Source organism: Coffea arabica, chromosome 4c, assembly GCF_036785885.1.
Source record: "Coffea arabica cultivar ET-39 chromosome 4c, Coffea Arabica ET-39 HiFi, whole genome shotgun sequence".
In the NCBI taxonomy this organism is placed as follows: domain Eukaryota; kingdom Viridiplantae; phylum Streptophyta; class Magnoliopsida; order Gentianales; family Rubiaceae; genus Coffea; species Coffea arabica.
The window spans coordinates 2,566,443-2,589,113 of NC_092316.1; the positions used below are offsets into that span (position 1 = coordinate 2,566,443).

The following is a 22,671-nucleotide window of genomic DNA, read 5'->3' on the forward strand; positions in this document are numbered from 1 at the left end:
GAAACAGCTGGATCCTCGACGGTTTGTCTTCCTCTCCTACCATTCCCACTCTCACACATCGCGAAAGAACGCCACTCATTTCCCCAACTACCCTTCATAGTGGCGCCAAAATAGTAAAATATCAAGACCTACCAAAACCGCGAAGGCTACTCTTGTAAATTCATACTTGACAGTTACACAACCCTCGTCCCCCTAAAAGTTAAGTCCTACGTGGCAATGCAAGTTTAATAACGCAGCTCTTTCAAGATCCTCTACTGTCTCCTCCATCTTCCCCTATAAAAATTCCAATTGGAGAATAAATTAAATTCAAGGCTTGTTTTCCTCTCTGTTTTCTGGTTCATGAAGCTCATTAATGCAAATTTAGATGCTCTTATTTTCATCCGAAGCAAACCCACAATTTTCTTTTATTCTCTCTTCCAGTATCCACATTTTCTTTGCCTCTAATTTGGTGTAAACTCGAGGATTTGGATTCTTGAAACTCAATTTCTGTTTCTCTTATTTGGTTCCCCCCTTTCCTCGTTGCTTTCTCTGTAATGTAAGGAGCTATACATTTCTTTTGCCTAGAGGGTTGTGAAATTTGATTCTTGGCGTGACTTGATTCGAATTCTAAGAACAGGAGACCCAAGTTTTCTTTATATTGATCATTGTATAATCTTGATCATACTTTTCTGTAAGTGAAGGAGAAGGAAGAATACTAATTAAAAATGCTTGACGGATTGTTAAAAAGCAAGTTCTACTCAAAATGGTAAGCGCTTTCAACATTTTATTCTTTTGTCCACATTCGTATCTTATCTTATGATTTTGATAATGGTTTTTTTTTAAAATTATTTTCTGATTATTTGTCTTGGTTGTATTGAGCAGCAAGTCTGCAATCAAGATAACTAAGACTCGATTGGAAATGATTAAGAGGAAGAGAATTGCAATGCAGAAGTACTTGAAGAATGACGTGGTTGATCTTCTGAAAAATGGGTTGGATACCAATGCCTATGGCAGGGTAATATTTTCTTGTTCTCCAAAAGAAAATTTACTTTTCATGGAACTTTATAATTCAAAATTCTCGATAGAATTTTAAGCCAATGGATTTCTTTTTTCTTATCGGGGAAATGTAGATTTAAAATACATCCTCGGCTCTGGCTATGACCTGTTGTGCTAGTTCATCATCTGGGGTGGCCTAGAGTTTTTTGTACATGTTTGTCCATCGTGTTTGATGAGTGAAACTGTCTCTTGGGATGAGCCCATTTGGAGTCAGTAATTCTGTTTGTTACTGTGATGTACGGGTATAATACTATGGAGGAACAGAATCCTGGGAAGATAAATAAATATCTCCTTGAGAATCAAGATATCATGGAAATGAAGGAGATGACTGGGGTTTGTTATGGGAGTCGTCACGAAGAAATTTAGATTTCCTCGTGGAATTATGTTGAAAATAGAATTTATTTCTGATTTTTTAGATTCTATTATGTCATAATATCTCTGGGTTTTGAAGTGTCCTGTTTATTGTCCCTTCCCATCTTTCGATGATGCAATATACTAACAGTATTCGATATTGGGAGATACAGCCCCTGATCATCTTTCTCCTACTCCGGAAATTTTAATTGTCTGAACATATGGCACTTTCATGTACTTTCCCCTTGGAAATTATGCATTATGCTGCAGAGAATGGAAGATCACTGGAAACCCAAAAAAAAGGGGAAAAAAGTGAGATTTGATCCAGTTAAAAAAATATAAGAAAAAGCAGAAGAATTGCCTGCATATTGAGTTTAATAGGAAAGTACTGGTTGTGGTTTGACAGCAGAAAGCCGTATATACAAGTATAGACTGTGCAGGAACTGTAGGAGAGCCTTCCTCAGAAGTTTCACTATCCACATTCTTTTGGTTATATACGAACATTTATTGGTTCCATGCTACCATTCCTAACTTAATTTTTTGCGTTCCATTCTGAAATAGGTTGAAGGCCTCTGGAATGAGCTGAATTTGTCGAGCTGTTATGATTTGGTTGAGCAATATAGTACGATTGTGTCGAGTCATCTTGCCAATATGGATAAGCAGAGGTATGTATCCCATTACATCAGTTGTGTCCATTTCATCAGCCCTGTATTCAATTCGAGTTAAAACACCAAGAATCTCGTTTGAGAAGCTCTCTCTCTGCTTAGTTAAGCACATAGAGAATTAAAAGCGACATCTTAAGAAGAGAAAAAACACCAAGGTGTAAAGAAACTGTGCAAGTTTTAATGACACTTGAGCTCTTTTCCTTTAAATTTGCTACTGAGGTAAGTTTTGGCATTGATTTATTCCTTTCCAGGGAGTGCCCAGAAGAATGTAGGGAAGCTGCTTCATCTTTGATGTTTGCAGCAGCAAGATTTTCCGATCTTCCAGAATTGCGAGAGCTCAGAACTATATTTACTGAAAGATTTGGGAACTCAATCGAGTTATATGTCAATAAAGAGGTAGGTATCCTTTACCTGCTGTATTCAAGATAATAATACATGATATATGCATTCTTTGTATTGCAAATCTTTTTGAGTTGTATTTTTGCGGGCAACCGTATAGTCCATTCTTCGCATAATTTTTCAGTCAATAATTTCCATTTATTGGTGCGCAGTTTGTTCACAAGCTGAAGTCAACGCCTCCCACAAAGGATATGAAGCTTCAACTGATGCAGGACATAGCGTTAGAGTCTGGTATAGAATGGAACTCGAAGACTTTGGAACAGAAGCTATACAAAAGCCCTGCTGCCTCTGTACCAGTAAGCGATCTTTCAGATTAGAGAATATGTGCAAACAAAATAGCCATTCCACAAAGTACAGCAGTTCTGGAGTCTTTTTTTCCAGACTGAATTTTTTTATTCTGCTATCTATTTGCTTTCTTCAGCTTTCATCTGATGGACAATAATATGCTCTATATCTTGGCTCAGGACGGGAAGAATGGCAAGATTAACTCTCCAAAAAGGATTCATAATGCCAATAAGAAAATAGACAACGAAGATGTTGAAAATAAGCTTGAGGATCCGGAAATACATGCAGCTTATGAAAGGGAAGGGGGAAAAGATGTGAGAGACGAGAGACGAAGCCTAATTGATCCTTCTTCTGGAGAGGCGGAGGATATTATTCCCGTCAAAGACATCCAGGTGGATGATATTGGTCGGAAAGTGCAACCTGATGAACCACAGGCTACAAGTGCTTCAGTGGAAGAAAATGATGAGAAGCAGCCTTTCTATTACAAACCTATTCGCCCTCCTTACTCCAAATCCAAGATAAGCATAACTGATATTGCTGTAGATGTTCCTCCCACTGGAGCTGACAGCAAAGGACAAGAAGGAAAAGAAAGTAGTAGTCAGACCAGTAGGTCTGTTGACATTGGACAGGATGATCCAATTGGCAGTAGTAAGCCAAAACCAAAATCGGTGAGGAGGAGAAACATGAAAAATTTTCCACGTAAGGATGAGGCAGAGAATTCCGGAGGTGTTGGTTCAGAGACTCTGGGTTCAAAGGGCATAAATGACAGACAGCGTGATGAACGGGATGAAGAAGAAAAGGTGATGGACAGGCTTTTAATGCACTATAGTACAAAGAAATTCCCTCATGATACAGCTAAATCAGATGCAGTTCTCAAGTCTTCTTCTCAGCCAGATGACATTAAACCAGGCAGAGGATCTCTGGACAGAAGCAGAGATGGTCGTCCAACTAGAGCAGCATCTCTTCCTTCTGAAACAAGTCCGACCGAAGCTACAAAATTGCGTGCTCGAGCCTCTTCCTTTCAACCTGAAGTATTAAACTCAAGCGGGCATATTCACCCTAAGCTACCAGATTATGATGACTTTGTTGCCCGTCTTGCAGCACTTCGAGCAAATCGGAACTGATGACGCAGATTGAAACTAGAAATGTAAAATAGGATATACAAGTAGTTGAAATGAACCATATACACGGTGGATGGAAGGGAAGGCTAGTGTGCATCCTTTGTTGAAGATGAAGTTTCGGTCCAGCTTGGTGTTAGCCGGACACTGCCTGGATCACTTTAGCAGAATTTATAGGCTCACTATATTCTTCTATTAGTTATTGAATTGCCATATTCTCTAGTCCATCAGGACATGATAGAAATACATCCTCTGTAATCTGCCCACATGGTAACTTACGTTTAGCTTGAAATAACAATGCCTGCAAATATTTAGCAGAATTAACTGTAGAGATGACAGAGCTTTACTCTTCGTATCGACTAATCACTATCCAGTTCCGCTACCTAGAATTGGAATATGCGTCATCAAGACCGTGTTATAAATTTTTCCACAGATTATACAGTGCTCCCTGAACAATGCTTGCGGTTACAAAACGTTCATGCCTAAGAGACTATTACTATTTTAGCTACTACAATCAAAGGGCCTCCACCTGCCAGAGGAATAAGTAAGGTGCACCAACAATTCATTAGCACAGATAGCCCAAGAGCGACACAGCTCTTCATGACGGACTACTATATTGCGTACTGAAGCTTTTTTATCAAAGCCAAATGCATGGACTAGTTTAGCTTCTTTCATTCTTTCTTTCTACTTTAGTATTCAGGAACATTCTTCAATCTCATTTTGCTCCAAAATAACAGTTAAATATCTGGATCAGAGTTCAGGATCTGCGTCTAATAGTAGTAGTTGTGATCTACTCACTTGACCATCTATAAAATACCAGAACCTGATGACAAACACTTCTATAGCTTGGCGGCATTCCACTGATGGCAATATGTAATCAAAGGCTTTGTCCAGTACGAAAATTTCCAATATCCACCAGTAAACAAGAGAAGCATGAGAATAAAAGAAAAGAAAAGAAAAGAAAAGAATTATACTTTGATAGAAGTAGATGATACAATAACAGACTCATCTGATTTTCCAGTGAAAAATTAGCATACAGTTGTGTACGAAGTTCCATTAGCTCGCCAGAAGCAAGTTTGTAAATAAAGCATCAACCACATCTAACTAGGCACGAATGTTCTGCAAAACAAGTCCTGAAATTCATCAAACAGACAGCTCTGCCCTGGAAATCAGAATCCCATCAGTATCTGCATAAAGCCACTCCCCATCACAAATCCGTGTCCCACCAATGGTTATAGGAACATGCTTCTCTCCAATCCCCTTCTTATTAGCTTTCATTGGATGTGAAGCCAGAGCTCTTACCCCAATATCACAACCATTAATTTCATCAACATCTCTTATACAGCCATTCACCACTATACCTGCCCAGCCATTGTTTTGAGCTTGCACCACAGGGTTACCACCCAATATTGCACATCTCAAACTGCCACCCCCATCAACAACCAGAACTCTGCCATTACCTTTCTCCTCTAGAAATTCGCGCACCAGAACATTATCCTCAAATACTTTCAGTGTTACAATGGGCCCAGAGAACACTTGGCGCCTCCCATAAATCTGAAAGATTGGCTGGAGTGCCCGGAGCTCACCACTGACGATAAGCTGTGGGTTTGCATCACAAACTTCAGCAGTTGTAACAAGTGCCATTTTGTTCCAAGCACCTGCAAGCATAGTCCATCCGGTGTTTTAGATTAGAAAGAAAACAAATAAATTAAAATTCTCCTCACTGCTGTACATCCAACATTAGGTACATCAACATGAACTTACTCAACAAGAGAGGGGGGGGGGGGAATGAAAAAATGAAAAACAGCAGCAACTATGTTCAAAAGCCTAATGCAGTTCCAAGTTACTTCTCTCATCCTCTTGAACATTTAACGTTTCCACATTAAGCAAAATCTAAATCTAATTTCTGATCTGTTAAACATGATAGTCCAACTCGGCAAACTGTATAGTTACGCAAAAGATGGTGCCCCACCATGACATTCCTGAAAAATGTCTTAAGCTAGCTTTGTCTAGTTCCTGTTAATTCTTATTAGATTTAGGTCCATTAAAGATGGATAGATTTAAGACCACAACGATATAATAGTATCAACCATACAGCCAAAGAACATGGTTAGAGACAAGACTGAAGTGATATCATGATCAGCTTTTTTTTTTTGGGTGATATCATGGGCAGTTTTATCTTCCTTTATTCGACTTTTTAGAAATCACCAAAGCACATCCCACGTTTCTTCAAACCCAAGTGATGTCCTATGAATAACTTCACCTCATTACACTGATTGATCCCTTTCTCTCCAGGCTTATTTAAGATCTCTTATTTAAGATCACCCATCAAAACTTTGATATGCTCTATTACCATGTTTTCTGACCATCCCACGTTCGTGACTTTAACTAAATTCAAAAAACCCCAATAATTAACCAACTAGAAATTAGATGGAAAGGAACAATCTTTCAAGGAGAACGAAATATCATCAAAGCTCACAACCTCAAATGAAGGGAAAGAAAAACGCAACCTTTATCCAAAAACCAGACAGCGTGTAGAAGCCAAAAGAATTTATTTCAGATCCAGAATCAAATATTACCTTAAGAACTAATTCAACAGCTGTTAATCATAACCCTTTTCCAATACAACTAATGATTACGTTTGAAATCATGGGAAAAATAATCAGACTTGAACACATATAACGGGCAAAATATGAATCAGATTGTATTTACCTTGAAGGGAATGGGAGAAAGAATGCAGAGTATAGAGAGAGAAGGATGGGATAGCAGAGAATCAAGTGAGGTGAGAGAATATTTCCTAAGATCATTTGTGGACATGATCAGGGGACTCTAATTATTGTGAATTTGTGATGTCAAATGAAAACCCGCTTGAAACAGTGCGACGTAAGGGACTGTTTGGCAACTGCGTTATTTAATCATGGATGGGTTAATAAAGTTTCAGGCCCTGTTTGGATCTGCACCTTTTCGTAAGAAAAAAATTAAATAAAGAAAAAACTATTTTCATGCCATTTCATGACTGAAGATTGGTCTTTTGAGTTTTTGGACGATTGCTTCATACAATGAAAACACATTTGTATAGAGTTTGATCAAAATTAAGGATTTAATCAGTTAAAAATATAAATTTTAAAAGAGCTAAACTTTTTCTATGCTGTACTAAATTCGTAAGATTTTGTTTTCATATCCTTGTGTATGAGTTCAGTAATAATACATTATTTAGATGTGTAATTTGCACTCATAAATTTGTCAAATAATAGTACAAAGCTTTAGAAGAAATAAATTTTCAAATACTCATTTATTTTTGAGTTCTAGATTGACGAGAAATATATATATGCATGTGCCAATATACATGTGTGTGCACCATAAGAATTAAAAAGAGAATGACTAACGTAAACACATAAAAAATTATTTCCTTTTATTTTCTTCTGAAAATGAAAATCTGTTAGTTAAATTGAAATTTTCTTCTATCCATTTTTTTTCGATTTGTTTCGATAGTGAATTATTTATCAAAATTTATTTATTTGTATCATCGACTTATTTTTCAATTGCTGTTTTATCTCACACGAATTTGCTGTCCTCCTAAATTTACCTTGAACAAACACATCGTAAGCCCAAGCCCACACCCAACCCCAGCCCGTGGTGGAAAAAAAAAAGTATTAGGAAAAAAGGAAAAGGAAAATGGTACCTATATTGGCACCAGTACGAGGACACTGGCGGCAGTCAACACTTCAGAAGTCGTGACAACCTGACTCTTGATATGGAAGGCGAAGACTCGTTGCGGCCACCGCCGGATTTTCGTGGCACATCGGAGTCGGAGGAGCAAGTCATGAGCGAAGTTCACCTGGGATGTCCTCCCGGCCATTCTGGCCCCCATATCTCCCACTTTATCATCTCTCTTCCGCCTTCAGTTAGAGGTAGGCCACTCTTCTATGGATTATCAATTACATAGTAGTATTTGACCTTATAATACATGAGAAATTGTTTGTTTTTGGTATCACAAGCAAAAACTCAGGAAAAGAATTGAAAACAAATTGAAACTTGTTAAATGATCATAATGATTTCCACTGAGTTTCTGTGATTGATCATTGATAATAATTCCATGACCGCAATTTTGGCAGTGGATAGTTTCTGATTAACTGCAACTGCATTCTCTTGTCAAGTTTGTGGACTGTCGGGAGTAGTATGATTTGCTTCATGCGACTCTCGCGTGGGTTATTTTCTGTGATACAGAAATTTCATGTCATACAATGTCTTCTGCTGATTTTTTTTTTTTTTTGGAACTCTAATGTCAAGGCGGAGATGAACCCATTGAGGATGATTATAGTGGTGAAAAGTTGAGTTTAGCGCGCAAAGAGCATGACTTGGATGGAGATGGTGATCTTATCCTAAAACGACGCACTAGTAAGTTGCCATATTTACAATACGGATTTTGTTTGACTTGTGCTCTCTTACATTTAAGGGCACTTGCAGGACAGGACCATATAGGGTCAATGTAACTTGTATAAATTAGCGTCGCGTTTCCAATTTTCATCCATGCCTAAACCAACATAGAAGATTATGAATTTTTTACTTTAGCTTAATTTCAATTTAGAAGAATGTGTTGGTCGTTTCAATGTTAGGTGAGCTTTTTTCATACATTGATTTCTTTCTAATATGAAGGACATTAAAACTTTGAGGTTTCCCTTCTCACTATGCTGGTAAAAAGTTTGTTTGCCCAATTTAAATGTATATTTGTGACGCATATTTCATTTACTTGCAGAACCACTGAGGGATTATCTTGTAGTTGCCATCAGGCATAACATTACTTCATCAATTCCAAGAGTTGGTCTGCAGGTATATATGTTTCACAGGTTACCTCTCTCCTCCTTTGTTCCATTCAGTTTTCTCTAAGTCCAGATAGGTTTTTCACAGCATAAAGCTAAGTTTCTTTAGCTTTCAACAGACTGAAAGGATCAATCATCTTGTGGCAAGATCTTTTCCAATTATTACAATTGTTTTTGGTGAGCTCCGTGTAATGCTCTCAACTCTTGTTCTTCAATTCTTGTGCTTGTCCTACCAGGTGTGGAAAGCAGAACTATTGTTGGCTGACTTTGTCTTGCACAAGATGTTCACGTCAAAAGAGCTTGATGGAATTGTTGCAGTAGAACTTGGTGCTGGTACAGGTAGAATTGATTCTTGTTTGCTCTATCACTAATGCTGAAAATGTTTCATTTAGATGCCCCTAAGTAAGGATGAAACATTTAGTACTCGGCTGAACTTGGGATAGCAATCAAATGTTTCTGAGACAAATGGCATCATGATGATCTCAATTTCACTTGGCCTCTGTTTGATTCAAAGTTACATCATGAGCTGGAGTCATTTTGGCATTACATTGAGAAGACTTGAACTTTGCTTGAGAGTTCATTTTAGGTTTCTTTTCCTTTCTATAGTTTAACTTGGGATGCATTTTATTGCCACTTTATTCAAACCCTAATTCTTGCCTAATAATGTTTGTAATCCATACATAAGAAACTAACGAATCATCACTTGGGTTCTTGCTGAAGTCAATATTTGTCTTTGCTGATTTTGTGTCAGGAAAATGTTGAACCTAAACTCCAATTTGAAGTCATGTTGCTTATATTTAGAATTGTAATTCGACTCCTGTCTTTGGCATATCATACTTTCCAGGATGCTACTGTAATTCTACACTCCTGCATATCATTGCTGTATACCATTTGGAACACCATTTTGATGAAAAGATGTACTTCCGTGCTGAAATCATATATGTTTTTAGTCATGTTAGGTGATATCATTCCTAGCTTTGGTTGGTGATATTTTTTATTCCAGAATGCTTCTGCATCCTTTTAGCTGTGAAGTTCATTCCCACCATGAATCTGAAGCATCCGTAGATTTGCGTTATATGATTCTTTTTTAACGACTTTTGCAGGCTTAGTGGGCATGTTACTTGCACGCGTTGCTCGAACAGTTTTTATAACAGGTGCAGTGATGTTCTTATTGAGTTTATAGAGAAGATTTATGTTTTTTTTTTGGGGTTAATTAAAGCTAATTTTGCATTGCTTATATTGCCAGTCTCATGAAGCCTTAAGAGTCATTTTTGACAGACCATGGTGAAGAAGTACTTGACAACTGTGCTAAGAACGTTCATTTAAATGCTGCAATTTTCCATCCTCGTGCTTCGGTTTATGTTCGTGAACTCGATTGGAATTGTTCACAGCAGCCTCAAGTAATAGAAGATTTAGAGTCCAAAGAGAGGTAATTGTGTTCAGTGAATTGATGAATTCCAGATAATTTAATTCCAGATGAATTCATTAACTTCGTTATCCTTTTCATTCATCAAACTATCAAACTTTATTTTATGCTGGGAATTTTGTCCAGCTATATTTGGAACAAAACAGAGGTTGAAGAATTCTGGAAAGCTTCTTTCATTGTAGCTGCTGATGTTATCTACAGTGACGACCTAACTGATGCATTATTCAGTACTTTACACAGAATGATGTCGAAGTGTCCAGAAAAGGTATCAGCATCAAAGTTGGAATAACAGTTAGGATTAAATTGTAGGGCCTTAATTGACCTTTCATCAGTCATGGTGATCTATGAACGGTAAAAGTCCCACTTTTGCAATTTGATTAGTTCAAGTATCTCTCTTATCTCAGGTTCTGTACTTGGCACTAGAGAAGCGCTATAACTTCAGTATCGATGATCTGGATGTTGTGGCGAATGGTTATTCACATTTTCAAAGCTATCTTAGGGAGGGAGGTGAGCAGTAAGCAATGCAATGAATACCCAATGAATTTTTGTCTTACGTATAAAAATAGTTTTTAGCTGCTATATTTGAATGTGTCATTCAATGATGATGCAGATAGTGATGGTGATCTTGAAAGTGGATCCTTGCATAGCTTTCTGGGCAAGCGCGTTGATCTCGCAGAGATTCCTCAATATGTGAGAGATTATGAGAGAGGAAATGATGTTGAGTTGTGGCAGATCATGTATGGAGAGAGGAAACAGTAGTGTCATTTTGGATTAGGCTTATTATATTGCGTCTGTGGAGATCACTTCAGTTTCACATATGCTTGATCGAGATTTTTGAAGTTTCTGATTGAGCTTATCAGCTCCTATGGCTTTTCTATTGTGCTGTCACTTGCCATCCTGTGCAACTCAGATTCCCCGGATGTATGGAAAGCACATGGCTTAAATTTGAAATTGCAATCCATCTCCAGTGTCTCGAATGGAACCTAACAACATGGATGAGTTTTTTTTAAATATTTTTTTTGGGTTGGGGTTGAGCTAAATCCACACCCATACTGCATTAATGACTTGTACTATGAACATTCAGGAGTTTGGATTTAATGTCACCCCTTTTACTCTCCTTTTTAATAGTAGAGGCGGAGACTTGTGGGTCCATTTGCTGGTGTAAAATATCATAATATAATAAAAGAATCAATTAAAAATAAAAAAGCCTCGAATTTCAATTAGAATTGAAATTCGATGGCTCTTTAGGATCTGCCTCTTCAGTTGCGAATTTTTTTTTTCCAGTAAAAGAGAGTATGTCGATTAGTTCAGTCTCTGGACTCGATCCTAAGTTGATCTTTCGACACATGGGTTGAACCATGAATGGAAAACATAAGCCTTCTTTTCTTCCAAGCCTAGAGGATTTTTGATATTTTGACAAACCTAAACCTCGTGAAAGTTCACAAAAGCCGGCAACTTTTGAGGGTCTCACAGGAGACTTATCTACTCTACCCCAAACCCCCCCCCCCCCCCCCCGAGATAAGGCTGATGTCTTTTCTTCCAAGCCCAAAGAACTTTTGATATTTTGACAAATCTAAACCCAGTGAAAATCCACAAAAGCCGACAACTTTTGAGAGTCTCACAGGAGATGGAAACATAAGCCTTCTCACCAGTACACTTTTTGGGTAAGGCCAGACAACGTCAGTTGGCAGGTGACTTGGCTCATGTTCCTATTGATTAAATTGGATTTTAAAAGCAAAAATTCTTTTAATGCATAAGGGATATTAATGTTTAACGCTTAAATGAGTACTTATTTGATTTCGTTATGTGATTAACATTTATTTGGATTGCCTCTCGAAAACACTATTGTTAATAAAAACTTTATTGCATTAATCAACTACCATTTTATTTTACGTCCACAATTGTCAATAAAGTTGCTACAAAAACACTTTCCTACGAACACCCGGAAAGGCATCCATCCATACATAGCCTTCTTTTTAGTTATTTTAAAAGAACATCATTTGATGGGGTATTATCGAGATTTTTTTTTTGGAATGTGTTAAAGGTGATTTTAAGAATGATCTCGAATTTATCCAAAAATAATTTGAATAGTTATGAAAAAGTTGTGAAAAGTAATATGACGAGAACAGTGCAAAGAAAAAGAAGAAGAGCAATCTCCATTAGAGGGGAAATATAGGTGTGGACCTAGGAAGGGAAAGAGAAAGAAAAGAGACATTTAGCAATCCATATTAGAATCTTTGAAGAACAATTCCTTATACTATATAAGATTGATTTTTGATCAAAGAATATGTTGAATTTTAACCTCATTGGGGGAGGGGCTTTCTAGAAATGTGAAGTGTTAATGTATTAATTTAAAAGATTTGGGTACAACTTAACGAGGCATGTATTTTGGTATGTTTACTGAAATGATCTCATTTTAATACATTTAAAGTTGTCATTGCTGAGCCATCTGGATATTAATGAAATGTGTAATGAGTGTGCAACCGTTTTTACATTTTGTACAACCTATATATGCTTATGTACTGGTGTAATTACCAGAATATCTCTTAACTATCAATAATTTTCCATTTTAATACATTTAAGGTTGTCATTGATGAGTCATGTGGGTATTAATGGAATGTGTAACTAGTGTGCAACTGTTTTTGCATTTTGTACAACCCATATATGTTTGTGTGTTGGTGTAATTATCGGAATATCCCTTAACTACCAATTATTCCCCTTTTTAGCCGCAGATAACCGTTTGAAATGTTGCTTTATCTGAAACGTTTCAATGGTTGGCGAACTGTTATGAATGTTAATAGTTTGGTCGGCACCCATGGAAATGTTGCTTTGTTTGAAACGTTTCAATGGTTGCCGAACTATTATGAATGTTAATGATTTGGTCGGCACCTATTTCTCTATCATTTATAATCGGCATTTATGAGTCACAAATGTTGGTCAATTTATCCCCTTTCAGTGTCAGGGATTAAGTTTTTCTTTTTTACCTTTATTTACAGCGATCTGACTCATCGTTTTCTCTTCCATCCGAGTTCAACTCTGAAATTATCTATTATTTTGTAATTAATTATACCCCAATTCAATTGCTGAATCGTTGGTATGCTAATGCTCAAACGGTTGATTATCAGTTTTTCCCTGTTCGCATATGGGATTAAGATAATTCTTCTTGGTTTCATACTAATCAGTTCAGAATACTCTTCAATCCCAGCTACTCCTGGTGGTTCAGCTTGAGGTTAGATTTCACCATCTCCCCAATTTTTCAGTTCCTTCCTTAATTTTGTCGTGTGTTCTTAGTATTTGCAATTAGCGACTTTTATCGCGTTGCTAGCTGTAAGATAGCATTTTTTTCATAGATTCGATTGCCCTCTATAATTTGACTGGATTGGTTATAATCTTATAGGTTTGGAGCAATAGCAAGAAAGAGCTCTCGGTGGAGATTCTGAAATTAGGTTAGCTTTCTGTGTTGGTCAACCTTTCTGTATTATCACCGACCTTCAATTTGACACCATTTTATTGTAACGCTGTGTGAATTGATTGATTATATCATTTATTGTTGATTTGGGTGTGAAGTGTTCACTTCACTTACTGCTAAACGTGTTCCTTATTTTATATTGTATGAGAACAAATTTTTATGCTGTATTCCATGCCCGAAATTGCTATAAAGTTAATGACAATTTAATATATAATGAGAAGAAGCAATATAGGACTTGTATTCACTAATCTGTCAAATGCAAGTTGGTCAAAGGTACCGATTACACGTGGGACCACATCAAAATGGATTAGCAGTGCTACAAACGTACACAGTAACGGAGCACTTGAGAGATCTCTAGGAACTCAACTCCCGAAGAACTCGCTGTCATATCAAAGTACACAATCAACTATGCAACCACATCAACATCCTGAAATTCTGGCAGTGTAATAAGCGTAGTTGAAATAGCAGAAAAATCAAACTTTATCTCTTAAGGAACGGCAATATATGTCGCAATGACAGAAATGGAGATAAGGAAAGAGTCGGCCCAACAAATTTGGACACCTCATCTTCTACAAAGTCCAATGAAAGAACCAATAGTGCAACACCTACACAACAAAATGACGGAACCGGCAAGAAGCAACACAACTGAGTACTTAAGGCTGCCTATTAAAGTATCTAAATTAGTCTACTACTATTACTATCACTAAATAAAGGGATTGCATGGTGCCAGGATTATAGCTATTACTCTCTTTGTTTTCAACAATCTTTGACTATTACTACTGTTCTCGTTCGACTACTTTATGGACTACTTTGTGGATTTTTTTTTTTTTTGCAATAGTAACTGCTTCTTATTATTTGATGGCTATTTCTTTTCACAATGTACTATTGTTTGTTCAACAAAAAAACCTCTTTTCCCACAAGCACCAAACACCCGCACGTTGCGCGGGCACTTACCTTAATTTTGAAAATGAATTTGGGTTTGCTTAAACGGTGTGTCTTTTGAGTTTCTGTTTAAATTTTTACTGTTAGAAAAAATTTTGGTATTCATCTAAAATATTTAAAACTTTCTATCCTTTTGAAAAAAACCTAGATTTGTTTTCTAGAACAGGCTATCCAAAATACCTAGTTATCCGGGCCATTAGATTGTCTAATCGCACCAAAGAAAACTTTTTTTAACAATCTTGTCTACACAACAAGCCCACTAGCCCAATGCCAAAACCCGTTCTACTCCAACCCAACCCAACCCAATGGTCACCTCCCCTCTCCTCCCAAAAACAACGACCACTCCCCTGCCTTTGCCCACAGGAAGCATCGGTCGCTCTTATCCTTCTCTGCTTTCCACTAGCTGTTCTTCAGGGTTTTTGAGGAGACAAATTTCGGCTAAAGATTGGTATGCACATTAGTTTCTTACCATTTTTTGTATATTTTTTCTTACATTGATTCTGTCCAGTGTATTTTACTTATCGATTGGGATTTTTGGGATATTTGCATTGTCTTTTCATTAATTTTCTAATCGTAGCAGAGCAGAAAAGTTTTGTGATTTGGTCCTAAGCTGAAAAGGGTCGTCCCGGACGATTAGGCTGGGGCGACTCACACGGAATTTTTGGAATCCGGGTGGTTGTCACCAGTTCTGGAGTGTACTCCTAGACGAGTTTTTCCTCATAAAATTTAGGTTAGAATCTAAAAATGGAAATCGTATTGAATGGTAGTGTTTGATTGGTTATGTTGGACTGCAAGTGAAGCCTCCCGGGACCCTCATTTAGTTTCCTGTTTGAAGCCCAGTCACCTGCCATATCCATACGAATTTGAGAATCTGAACATATTTGTGCACTGAGTAACAGAATGCATGAATTATATTTTTTTTTGAGGAATGTAAGTACGTTTTAAAGGCCAATGGTGGAACTTAGGTTTCAAGAAGGAATGATCGATTAATTTGCACGGGTAGTAGCTGCATAGATGGCCTTCTGGTTTTTCTCAATGATGTTGACGTTGCTTTTTTAGGGTACATTGAAAATGCCCGGAGACGTTGAGATGAAAGAGCAACCAGCCCCTTCAAATTCTGTCACCTCCACTGGCCCATCCACTCTGCAGCGTAATTCTTTCTGTCCTCATACCTTTTTACTGTCTGGCGTTCACATAGGTAAGTTTGGGCTTTAACCAGTCCTGATTCAATACAAAATCTGTGGGTTGTAGACTTGAAAGAGATAGCATCACTTATCGAGACCGGTACATATACCCGGGAGATTCGGAGAATAGTGAGGGCTGTCCGGCTAACTATTGCTTTGAGGAAGAAGTTGACGGCATCAGTGATTTCTGCGTTCATGACTTATGCCCTCACACATGGATCCGAGGTGCATACACGGTTGTCCTCATACATTCCCAAGGTAAGAAAATAGGAAGTCATCTTTAAATTTGGTACATATTTTGAATTTCAGTTTTTCTCTTGTTGATTTTTTTTAAAGTAAATTTTTGCTTTTGTTGTTTGTTCAGTGCTTTTTTGTGCATGAACTGGCAGTTATAGCATGTTAGTTTGTTGCTGAAGGAAGAATATTCGGTTTGAACGTGACTAGATTCTATTGTGTGCCATCTCATCAGTGGGGTGGGGCACTTTGCTTCTAAACTATTGCTGGAGTTTGGATGAATTGCATCTTACAGTTATCATTGTCACTTTAACCTCATTTTTTTTTTATAAATCTAGCAAAATTAGATAGGGCTGTTTGGTCTGTGGACATAAGATATGTGTCATCACATGCTAAATCAATCCTGGATGTCAAATGCTAGTTGCATCATCTGTTCATATGAGCTTTTATGTGAAGCTGGAGACTCTAGCTATCCCACTAATTGAGCTTGTGATTATCATTGTCTCTATTGATCACCATTAAGACGTATTCTGTTACTTTTAGCTATGGTTTTCTCAAAATGTGGCAACTATTTTTGTTCAGTGCTTTTAGGTCTATGAATAGTTGGGAAGAGTTGAATATAGGGTGCAGCGTGCAAAGTAGTCGTTGGAAGTGCAAAGTGTTGGTGAAATTAATGTAGAGGATGCAAGAAAAAGCATTTCCTTTACTCATATATGGTGACTTCTTTGGTTTCATCTTCTTTATCAACTTGAGAAAATAAAGCTTAAAATAAATCAAGTTAATATGCCCATATTCTGATTCTGCATTCCTCTGAGAGGAAGGTTAGCTAAGTTTTACTATTACTAGTAGTGCATTCATGCGCTTATATTCCGAATATCAAATTACTAAGCTGGTTCATTCACTTTTCTCATTTCACGTCCAATTTCTGTTATTTTGCTACTTTTCATATAACTTTTACTGCATAAATTGTGTCTCCGTTTATATTTCGTGTAACATCACAGCAATGGAATTGACATCAGTATTCAAGCAACCAGACATGGGAATGATGTAGTTAAAGGTGGTTTAAGGGCATTAGATAAAGCATTGATCATATAGTGTATTAATCATGTTGTGAAATTTGTGGAAATGAATTTTGAAATATCGTCTAAACAATAGGAAAAGATTTAAGGGAATGACACTCTGTGTACAAACCCTTATCCAGGATTTTGGCAGAAATTTTATATTCAACAAATTGGACCACTAGTAATTGGTTTGTCTTCAGTGCCTTCCTGTTAGTGCACTTGTTTTATTCCAATTGTATTGTCAAACAAATATGGTAGCCTTTTGAAATCTGCAGCTTGACAAAGTTGATGGTTTTTTACAGGATGATGAGCATGAAATGGAAGTTGATACGGCAACATCTGCAGTGCAATCCCCTTCAAAGCATTCTCTGCCGGAGCTGGAGATTTATTCTTATTTGCTTGTCCTAATATTTCTCATTGATCAGAAGAGATACAATGAGGTATGGTTTACATCACCTTCGCATGCTTGCACACTCTGATATAGTTCTTGATGTATGAAACTGCTTTCTCTCGTTCTTCTCAGGCTAAAGTATGCGCCTCAGCAGGCATTGCACGTTTGAAGAACCTCAATAGGCGAACTCTTGATGTTTTAACATCCAAGCTCTACTCTTATTACTCTTTGAGCTATGAACTTACCAGTGATCTTGCTGAAATTCGTGGGTGAGTTCTATATTACTTGCCATTTCTTATATCTGATGCCTCATAATGATAATTTGTATAAATGGTTCACAAGCATACAACAGCTATATTGTGGGTGCTTATTTTTATTTTTATTTTTTTTGGCACTGTCTTTCTGTGCATGTGTGTGTGCTTGTGCTTGTGCATGTGCTTTACTTGTGTATCCTTTCCTTCCAAAACTTTACCTAATAAAAACTTTAATTCGCAGAAATCTGCTTGCTCTGCATCGGATTGCAACACTTCGCCATGATGAGCTGGGTCAGGTTTGTAACCTGGAAAACATGGCTATGGTTTTAGTGGCAGCTTTCATAATATATTCATACTTAGCAGCTCATTGATGCAGGAAACACTTCTCAATCTGCTGCTTCGGAATTACCTCCACTATAATTTATATGACCAAGCAGAGAAATTGAGGTCAAAAGCACCCCGTTTTGAAGCTCATTCAAATCAACAGGTAAATCTAATAAATTTCTTAGTTTCCTCTATTACAGAATCTTCCCTTATGCATGGGATATTTTATCCCTTTTGGGACGTCTTGACTTTTCTGCACAAAAGGAGTGGTAGGATCTACTAATTAAATTGGGTTAATTACTTTTACCTCCCCTCAGGTTTGGCCAGTGACAGGTTGAACCCTGACCTTTGGCCAAATTACAAGTAGCCCTTGTCCTGGATGGAGGATTGCTGGTTTGGCATTGTTCAAAGGACTTTAACAACCTCAAGATTTATTTGAACTGAAAAAAAAACAAAGAAGGAAAAAGATAAGAGTGCAAATTAAGAAAAAGATCAAGTCTTCTGCTATGTGTAAAGCATTTACCATGGATGTCGAGTATCCCTTCCATTGTGCCAGACCCAACCCCTCCCAAAACCAGTGGCCAATCTGCTATATTCCAATGTTGATGCCTTCTATTTACTATGTTGCTCCTTTTCCCCACCTACCCTTCCGTCTTCCCAAAAAAGAAGAAAATAAAAACTTCTACAATCAAACTCACCACTTGCTCAACATCTCTACAGAAGCAGCAAAGCATCCCACTCTGTCATGGCCTGTCATGGCCTCCTGCTTCTACATTCACACCACCAAGATTGTTTTTTCTTTGGGGGGTGGGAGGGTTGGGATCTTTGACATATATTAAACCCCTACAGTTCAGGGGGAGTTTTGTTGAGGAAAATTATGAAGTCTGGAGGTATTTATAGAAAAACAATCCTGTGGAGTTATAATAGAACAAAATGGGACAGCATTTACATGGCAAAAGTGATGCAAAAACCTGTTTCCCAAGGCTATTCAAATTCAGAGAATCTAGGAAGGAACTTTGACTTGGAACTACAAACACACTCTTTTATCCACGTAAAACTTGGGAACAAAGTGGGAGAAAAGCCAGTCATTATCTTATCAGGTTGGCAGACCCAATAAAACTTCATGCATTTTTCAACTTTACTGCTGCGCATTTAGGAGGGGTTTAATGTTGATTTCCGGATTTGAGCTTGTCAAGTTATATTAGGGTACTTTGCTATGGTGGTTGGCATGGTAGTTGGCCTGTTAACACTTTCAAGTGGTGCTGTATGTAGAGGAGCAAGGGAACTCGTGAGTCGATTTTCTAAGTGGGGCCCGTGGAGGGAGGTTGAGAGATGGTACTGAAGATTGGGTTGGAGATATTGGATTTGTGGATGGGAGGTGGCTGTGGAAGGATGGAATGGATCCCTAACGGAAGAATTTTATTACTTTATAAATTTTGGGACTCAATAAGGGCATTGTGGGCACTTCTTGTTTGTTTTTTGCTGAACTCAGCAACATTTCTGATGTCCTTTAATAACGGGGTAATTGGAGAAACATCTTTCTAGTCCAAGGGTTACTTGTACTTTGGCCTGATCTTGGCATTCGATCTGTAATTTGGCAAATCCTGAGGGAAGGTAATTGTAATTAACCCATTGTATTATGACAGTTTTTTCCAACAAAACTATAATTGACTGGAAGAAACTGGAATCTGTTGAATTTGGCTTGTGTTAGGATATTACAAATTGGTAAAGTTCATGATTTTACTTTTCTTCGTTTTATGGTTTTAAAATGAAAGTAAAGCTTTTCTGCTCTAATCTGTTTGATGCATATCAGGGTTGCAGCTTCTTGTCCTTATCCTGGACTTTTCTTGGTTGCAGTTTTGTCGTTATCTCTTTTACCTTGGAAAGATCAGGACAATTCAGTTGGAATACACTGATGCTAAAGAATCCCTTCTGCAAGCTGCAAGGAAAGCACCAATAGCTGCTCTTGGTTTCCGAATTCAATGCACTAAATGGGCTGTAATAGTACGTTTACTGCTTGGAGAGATCCCTGAGAGGACTGTTTTTATGCAAAAAGGAATGGAGAAAGCTTTGAGACCATATTTTGAGCTTACAAATGTGAGTTTGGGTTGCCCAATTTCTTATCGTTTGGAATTTTGAGCTGGGTATATATATAGAGTTCACCTACACAAAGTGACTTTTAAAACATACTATGCTTATGCCATACACACAAACATGGGTACTCCTAAAAATCAGGAGGTGGGCCATCTTTTATTTATGTCTATCGTACAAGTCGTATGTTTCTTGGAGTAGGATTTTCCAAAATTTTGCTTGGATGATTTAAAGCTTTAATTGTGCAGGGAACACAATAGAGGGGTTAATGATAATTATTGCATTTATATACAATAGTAGCAGCAGATAAATTAGTTATTTGTAGGAGAGAATTGTGATGTCCAGCACAGGCTAATGTTTGAGATGAATGGATGGCACTGCAACTTTGCAGCACCCTCATGCCAGAAGGATCTTCCACAACCACAAGACACTGGAAATTCTAAATAAGAGGAGTTCAATTAGTGTGTTATTCCTGCTTTTGAATTAATTCTTTGTTGGTTATAATGTACTCAGGCTGTTCGAATTGGAGATCTGGAGTTGTTTAGGACAGTTGCTGAGAAGTTCTCAAGCACATTCAGCTCAGACCGAACCAACAACTTGATTGTGAGGTTGCGGCATAATGTCATTAGGACTGGGCTTCGTAACATTAGCATCTCATATTCCAGGATATCACTGGCTGATGTTGCCAAAAAGCTGCGGTTGGATTCAGCAAACCCCGTTGCTGATGCTGAGAGTATTGTGGCTAAAGCAATTCGAGATGGAGCCATTGATGCCACATTGGATCATGCTAATGGATGTATGGTGTCCAAGGAGACAGGGGACATCTACTCGACTAATGAGCCTCAAATTGCTTTTAATTCAAGAATTGCTTTCTGTCTTAATATGCATAACGAAGCAGTTCGTGCCCTACGATATCCACCAAATTCCAACAAGGAAAAAGAAAGTGCTGAGAAGAGGAGAGAAAGACAGCAACAAGAGCAAGAGCTCGCTAAGCACATAGCTGAAGAGGATGATGACGAATTCTGATGAAAAGCCCGTGATCATGGGCATCTGGGGATTTTGTAGCTATAATGCACCATCCCATTGATCTGCCTTACGAGTTTTGCTCAACTGCAACAGCTGCCCCTTTATCTGAATAACTTTTGCCAATCTTGTACATTTGTGATGCGAGGTCTATTGTTTAGGCGGTTTTTTTTTGTTTTTTTGTTTTTGATCGTTTGACTTGCATTGCAGAAACTTACTTAGAGCATCTATACTTGCTCTAGCTTAGAGCATCATACTTCACATATGATGTTTGGTGCATTTGACGACTTTCTTGTCTACCTTTATTTCGTTGAAAGGAGGCCAAGAGCAGCAGGAGGCTACGCAGAAAAATTAAACCCGCACTGCAATTTGTGTCCCATGTGAGCAAAGACTTGAATACCAAGCTTTGTATACAATATATTCAAGCTTTGTATAGGCTTGAATACCAAGTACAGGTACCATAGGGATGCTATCTTCTACTGAAAACATTAGCTACGTGGTTTCTGGGCTCGAGCTTTTACACTGAATTCCGCAGCAAGTAGAAATGATACGTGTGCCCTATGGCCCTATCTACCCAATCCTTGTATGGCCGATCCAAATTCACAAAACCTGATGGCTGTGGCTCTGTAGTAATGGCTAGCTTTGGAGCATAGGATAGAAAAGAAAAGATGAGAAGACTTAAGTTATGAAAGGAAAGAAGAGGAGAAAAAAATGGTAGTGATTTTGATGTTATTTGAGAGTTTCGGAGAGAAATGGAATGATTTTGAATAAACATGTAGTTAAAATTTTGTTTAGTGCTCATCGAAGGATAGAATTGATACTTTGAAAAATTTTGTAGGCTTTCTTCGACATTCTGTGCAACAACATGCCGTCCAAATCAGGCCATAAGCGGGCAGAAAGGTTTTTCAACTGTAGCAGCACACTGAGTCCCTACAAATCAGACCGAATCCTTTGTTTTCTGTCACGAGTAAACTCACAAATGAGAAGAAAAAGTATTCCTTCCTCCCACTTTCTTTTCTTTTCCTATCAAATCCCATCTCCCAAACCAGCTTTGTCTTGCGAAGGACATCCAGGGAGGCGACTCAAAAGTATTAGGAGTGATTTTCTGATGGAAGGACATCATTGTCGGTAATCTTGCATACTTCTTACGTACTATTACTACGGACGGCACAATGTGCTGAATTACAAAGAGGTGGATTTCATCAATTATGAAAAGAAGGTGAAAGATATAAATCTTCTGGTTGAAGCTGGAGTATAAATCATTCTTTTTCCTTTCTAACAAGTTGGAACCAGAAAGAAGTAGATAATAGTGGTGGTATGGAGCATGAAGCTTCTCGAAATTTGCTCCTTTTTCCTGGAATCTTGTGATGGTCTCGCCGCCCTGGTAGATGACTTTCATCAACTAAAGTCGACCACTGTGTTGTCGGTTTGCAACCAAGTCCAGGCCTTTACTTTATTATTTTCATTTAAAAGAATCCGACTCGGCTCGGCTCGGCTCGGCTCGGCTCACTTCCCAGGCTCAAAAGTCTCTTATGTCACCTTCGCGATTAATTTCATTTTGGCCCTCAAAGTAGTCAAAAGTTTTAGTTGATTCTCTGA

The 22,671-nt window shown here is 37.8% G+C and overlaps 4 protein-coding genes across 4 annotated transcripts; 3 read left to right on the forward strand and 1 right to left on the reverse strand.

Moving 5' to 3' along the window:
• Window positions 1-269: 269 nt before the first annotated feature.
• Window positions 270-4,173, forward strand: LOC113739900 (uncharacterized). Its single transcript, XM_027267311.2, has 6 exons — window positions 270-745; window positions 862-994; window positions 1,948-2,051; window positions 2,303-2,447; window positions 2,603-2,746; window positions 2,915-4,173. The coding sequence occupies exons 1-6, from the start codon at window positions 705-707 to the stop codon at window positions 3,857-3,859; spliced, it is 1,512 nt and encodes a 503-aa protein (XP_027123112.1). The 5' UTR covers window positions 270-704; the 3' UTR covers window positions 3,860-4,173.
• A 635-nt stretch (window positions 4,174-4,808) lies between these two features.
• LOC113739902 (putative 4-hydroxy-4-methyl-2-oxoglutarate aldolase 2) lies at window positions 4,809-6,723 on the reverse strand. The gene is made up of 2 exons (XM_027267312.2): window positions 6,566-6,723; window positions 4,809-5,511 (listed from the first exon to the last, which is right to left on the reverse strand). The coding sequence occupies exon 2, from the start codon at window positions 5,495-5,497 to the stop codon at window positions 4,997-4,999; it is 501 nt and encodes a 166-aa protein (XP_027123113.1). The 5' UTR covers window positions 5,498-5,511; window positions 6,566-6,723; the 3' UTR covers window positions 4,809-4,996.
• An 836-nt stretch (window positions 6,724-7,559) lies between these two features.
• LOC113738807 (uncharacterized) lies at window positions 7,560-11,056 on the forward strand. The gene is made up of 9 exons (XM_027266075.2): window positions 7,560-7,764; window positions 8,144-8,251; window positions 8,610-8,683; window positions 8,910-9,012; window positions 9,777-9,827; window positions 9,952-10,102; window positions 10,226-10,364; window positions 10,504-10,606; window positions 10,710-11,056. Exons 1-9 carry the CDS (start codon window positions 7,608-7,610, stop codon window positions 10,856-10,858), a joined length of 1,035 nt encoding a protein of 344 aa, XP_027121876.1. The 5' UTR covers window positions 7,560-7,607; the 3' UTR covers window positions 10,859-11,056.
• Window positions 11,057-14,803: 3,747 nt separating this feature from the next.
• LOC113739933 (probable 26S proteasome non-ATPase regulatory subunit 3) lies at window positions 14,804-21,359 on the forward strand. Its single transcript, XM_027267356.2, has 9 exons — window positions 14,804-14,958; window positions 15,570-15,660; window positions 15,762-15,952; window positions 17,292-17,429; window positions 17,513-17,649; window positions 17,876-17,930; window positions 18,011-18,121; window positions 19,816-20,055; window positions 20,563-21,359. Exons 2-9 carry the CDS (start codon window positions 15,582-15,584, stop codon window positions 21,073-21,075), a joined length of 1,464 nt encoding a protein of 487 aa, XP_027123157.2. The 5' UTR covers window positions 14,804-14,958; window positions 15,570-15,581; the 3' UTR covers window positions 21,076-21,359.
• The last annotated feature ends 1,312 nt before the right edge of the window (window positions 21,360-22,671 follow it).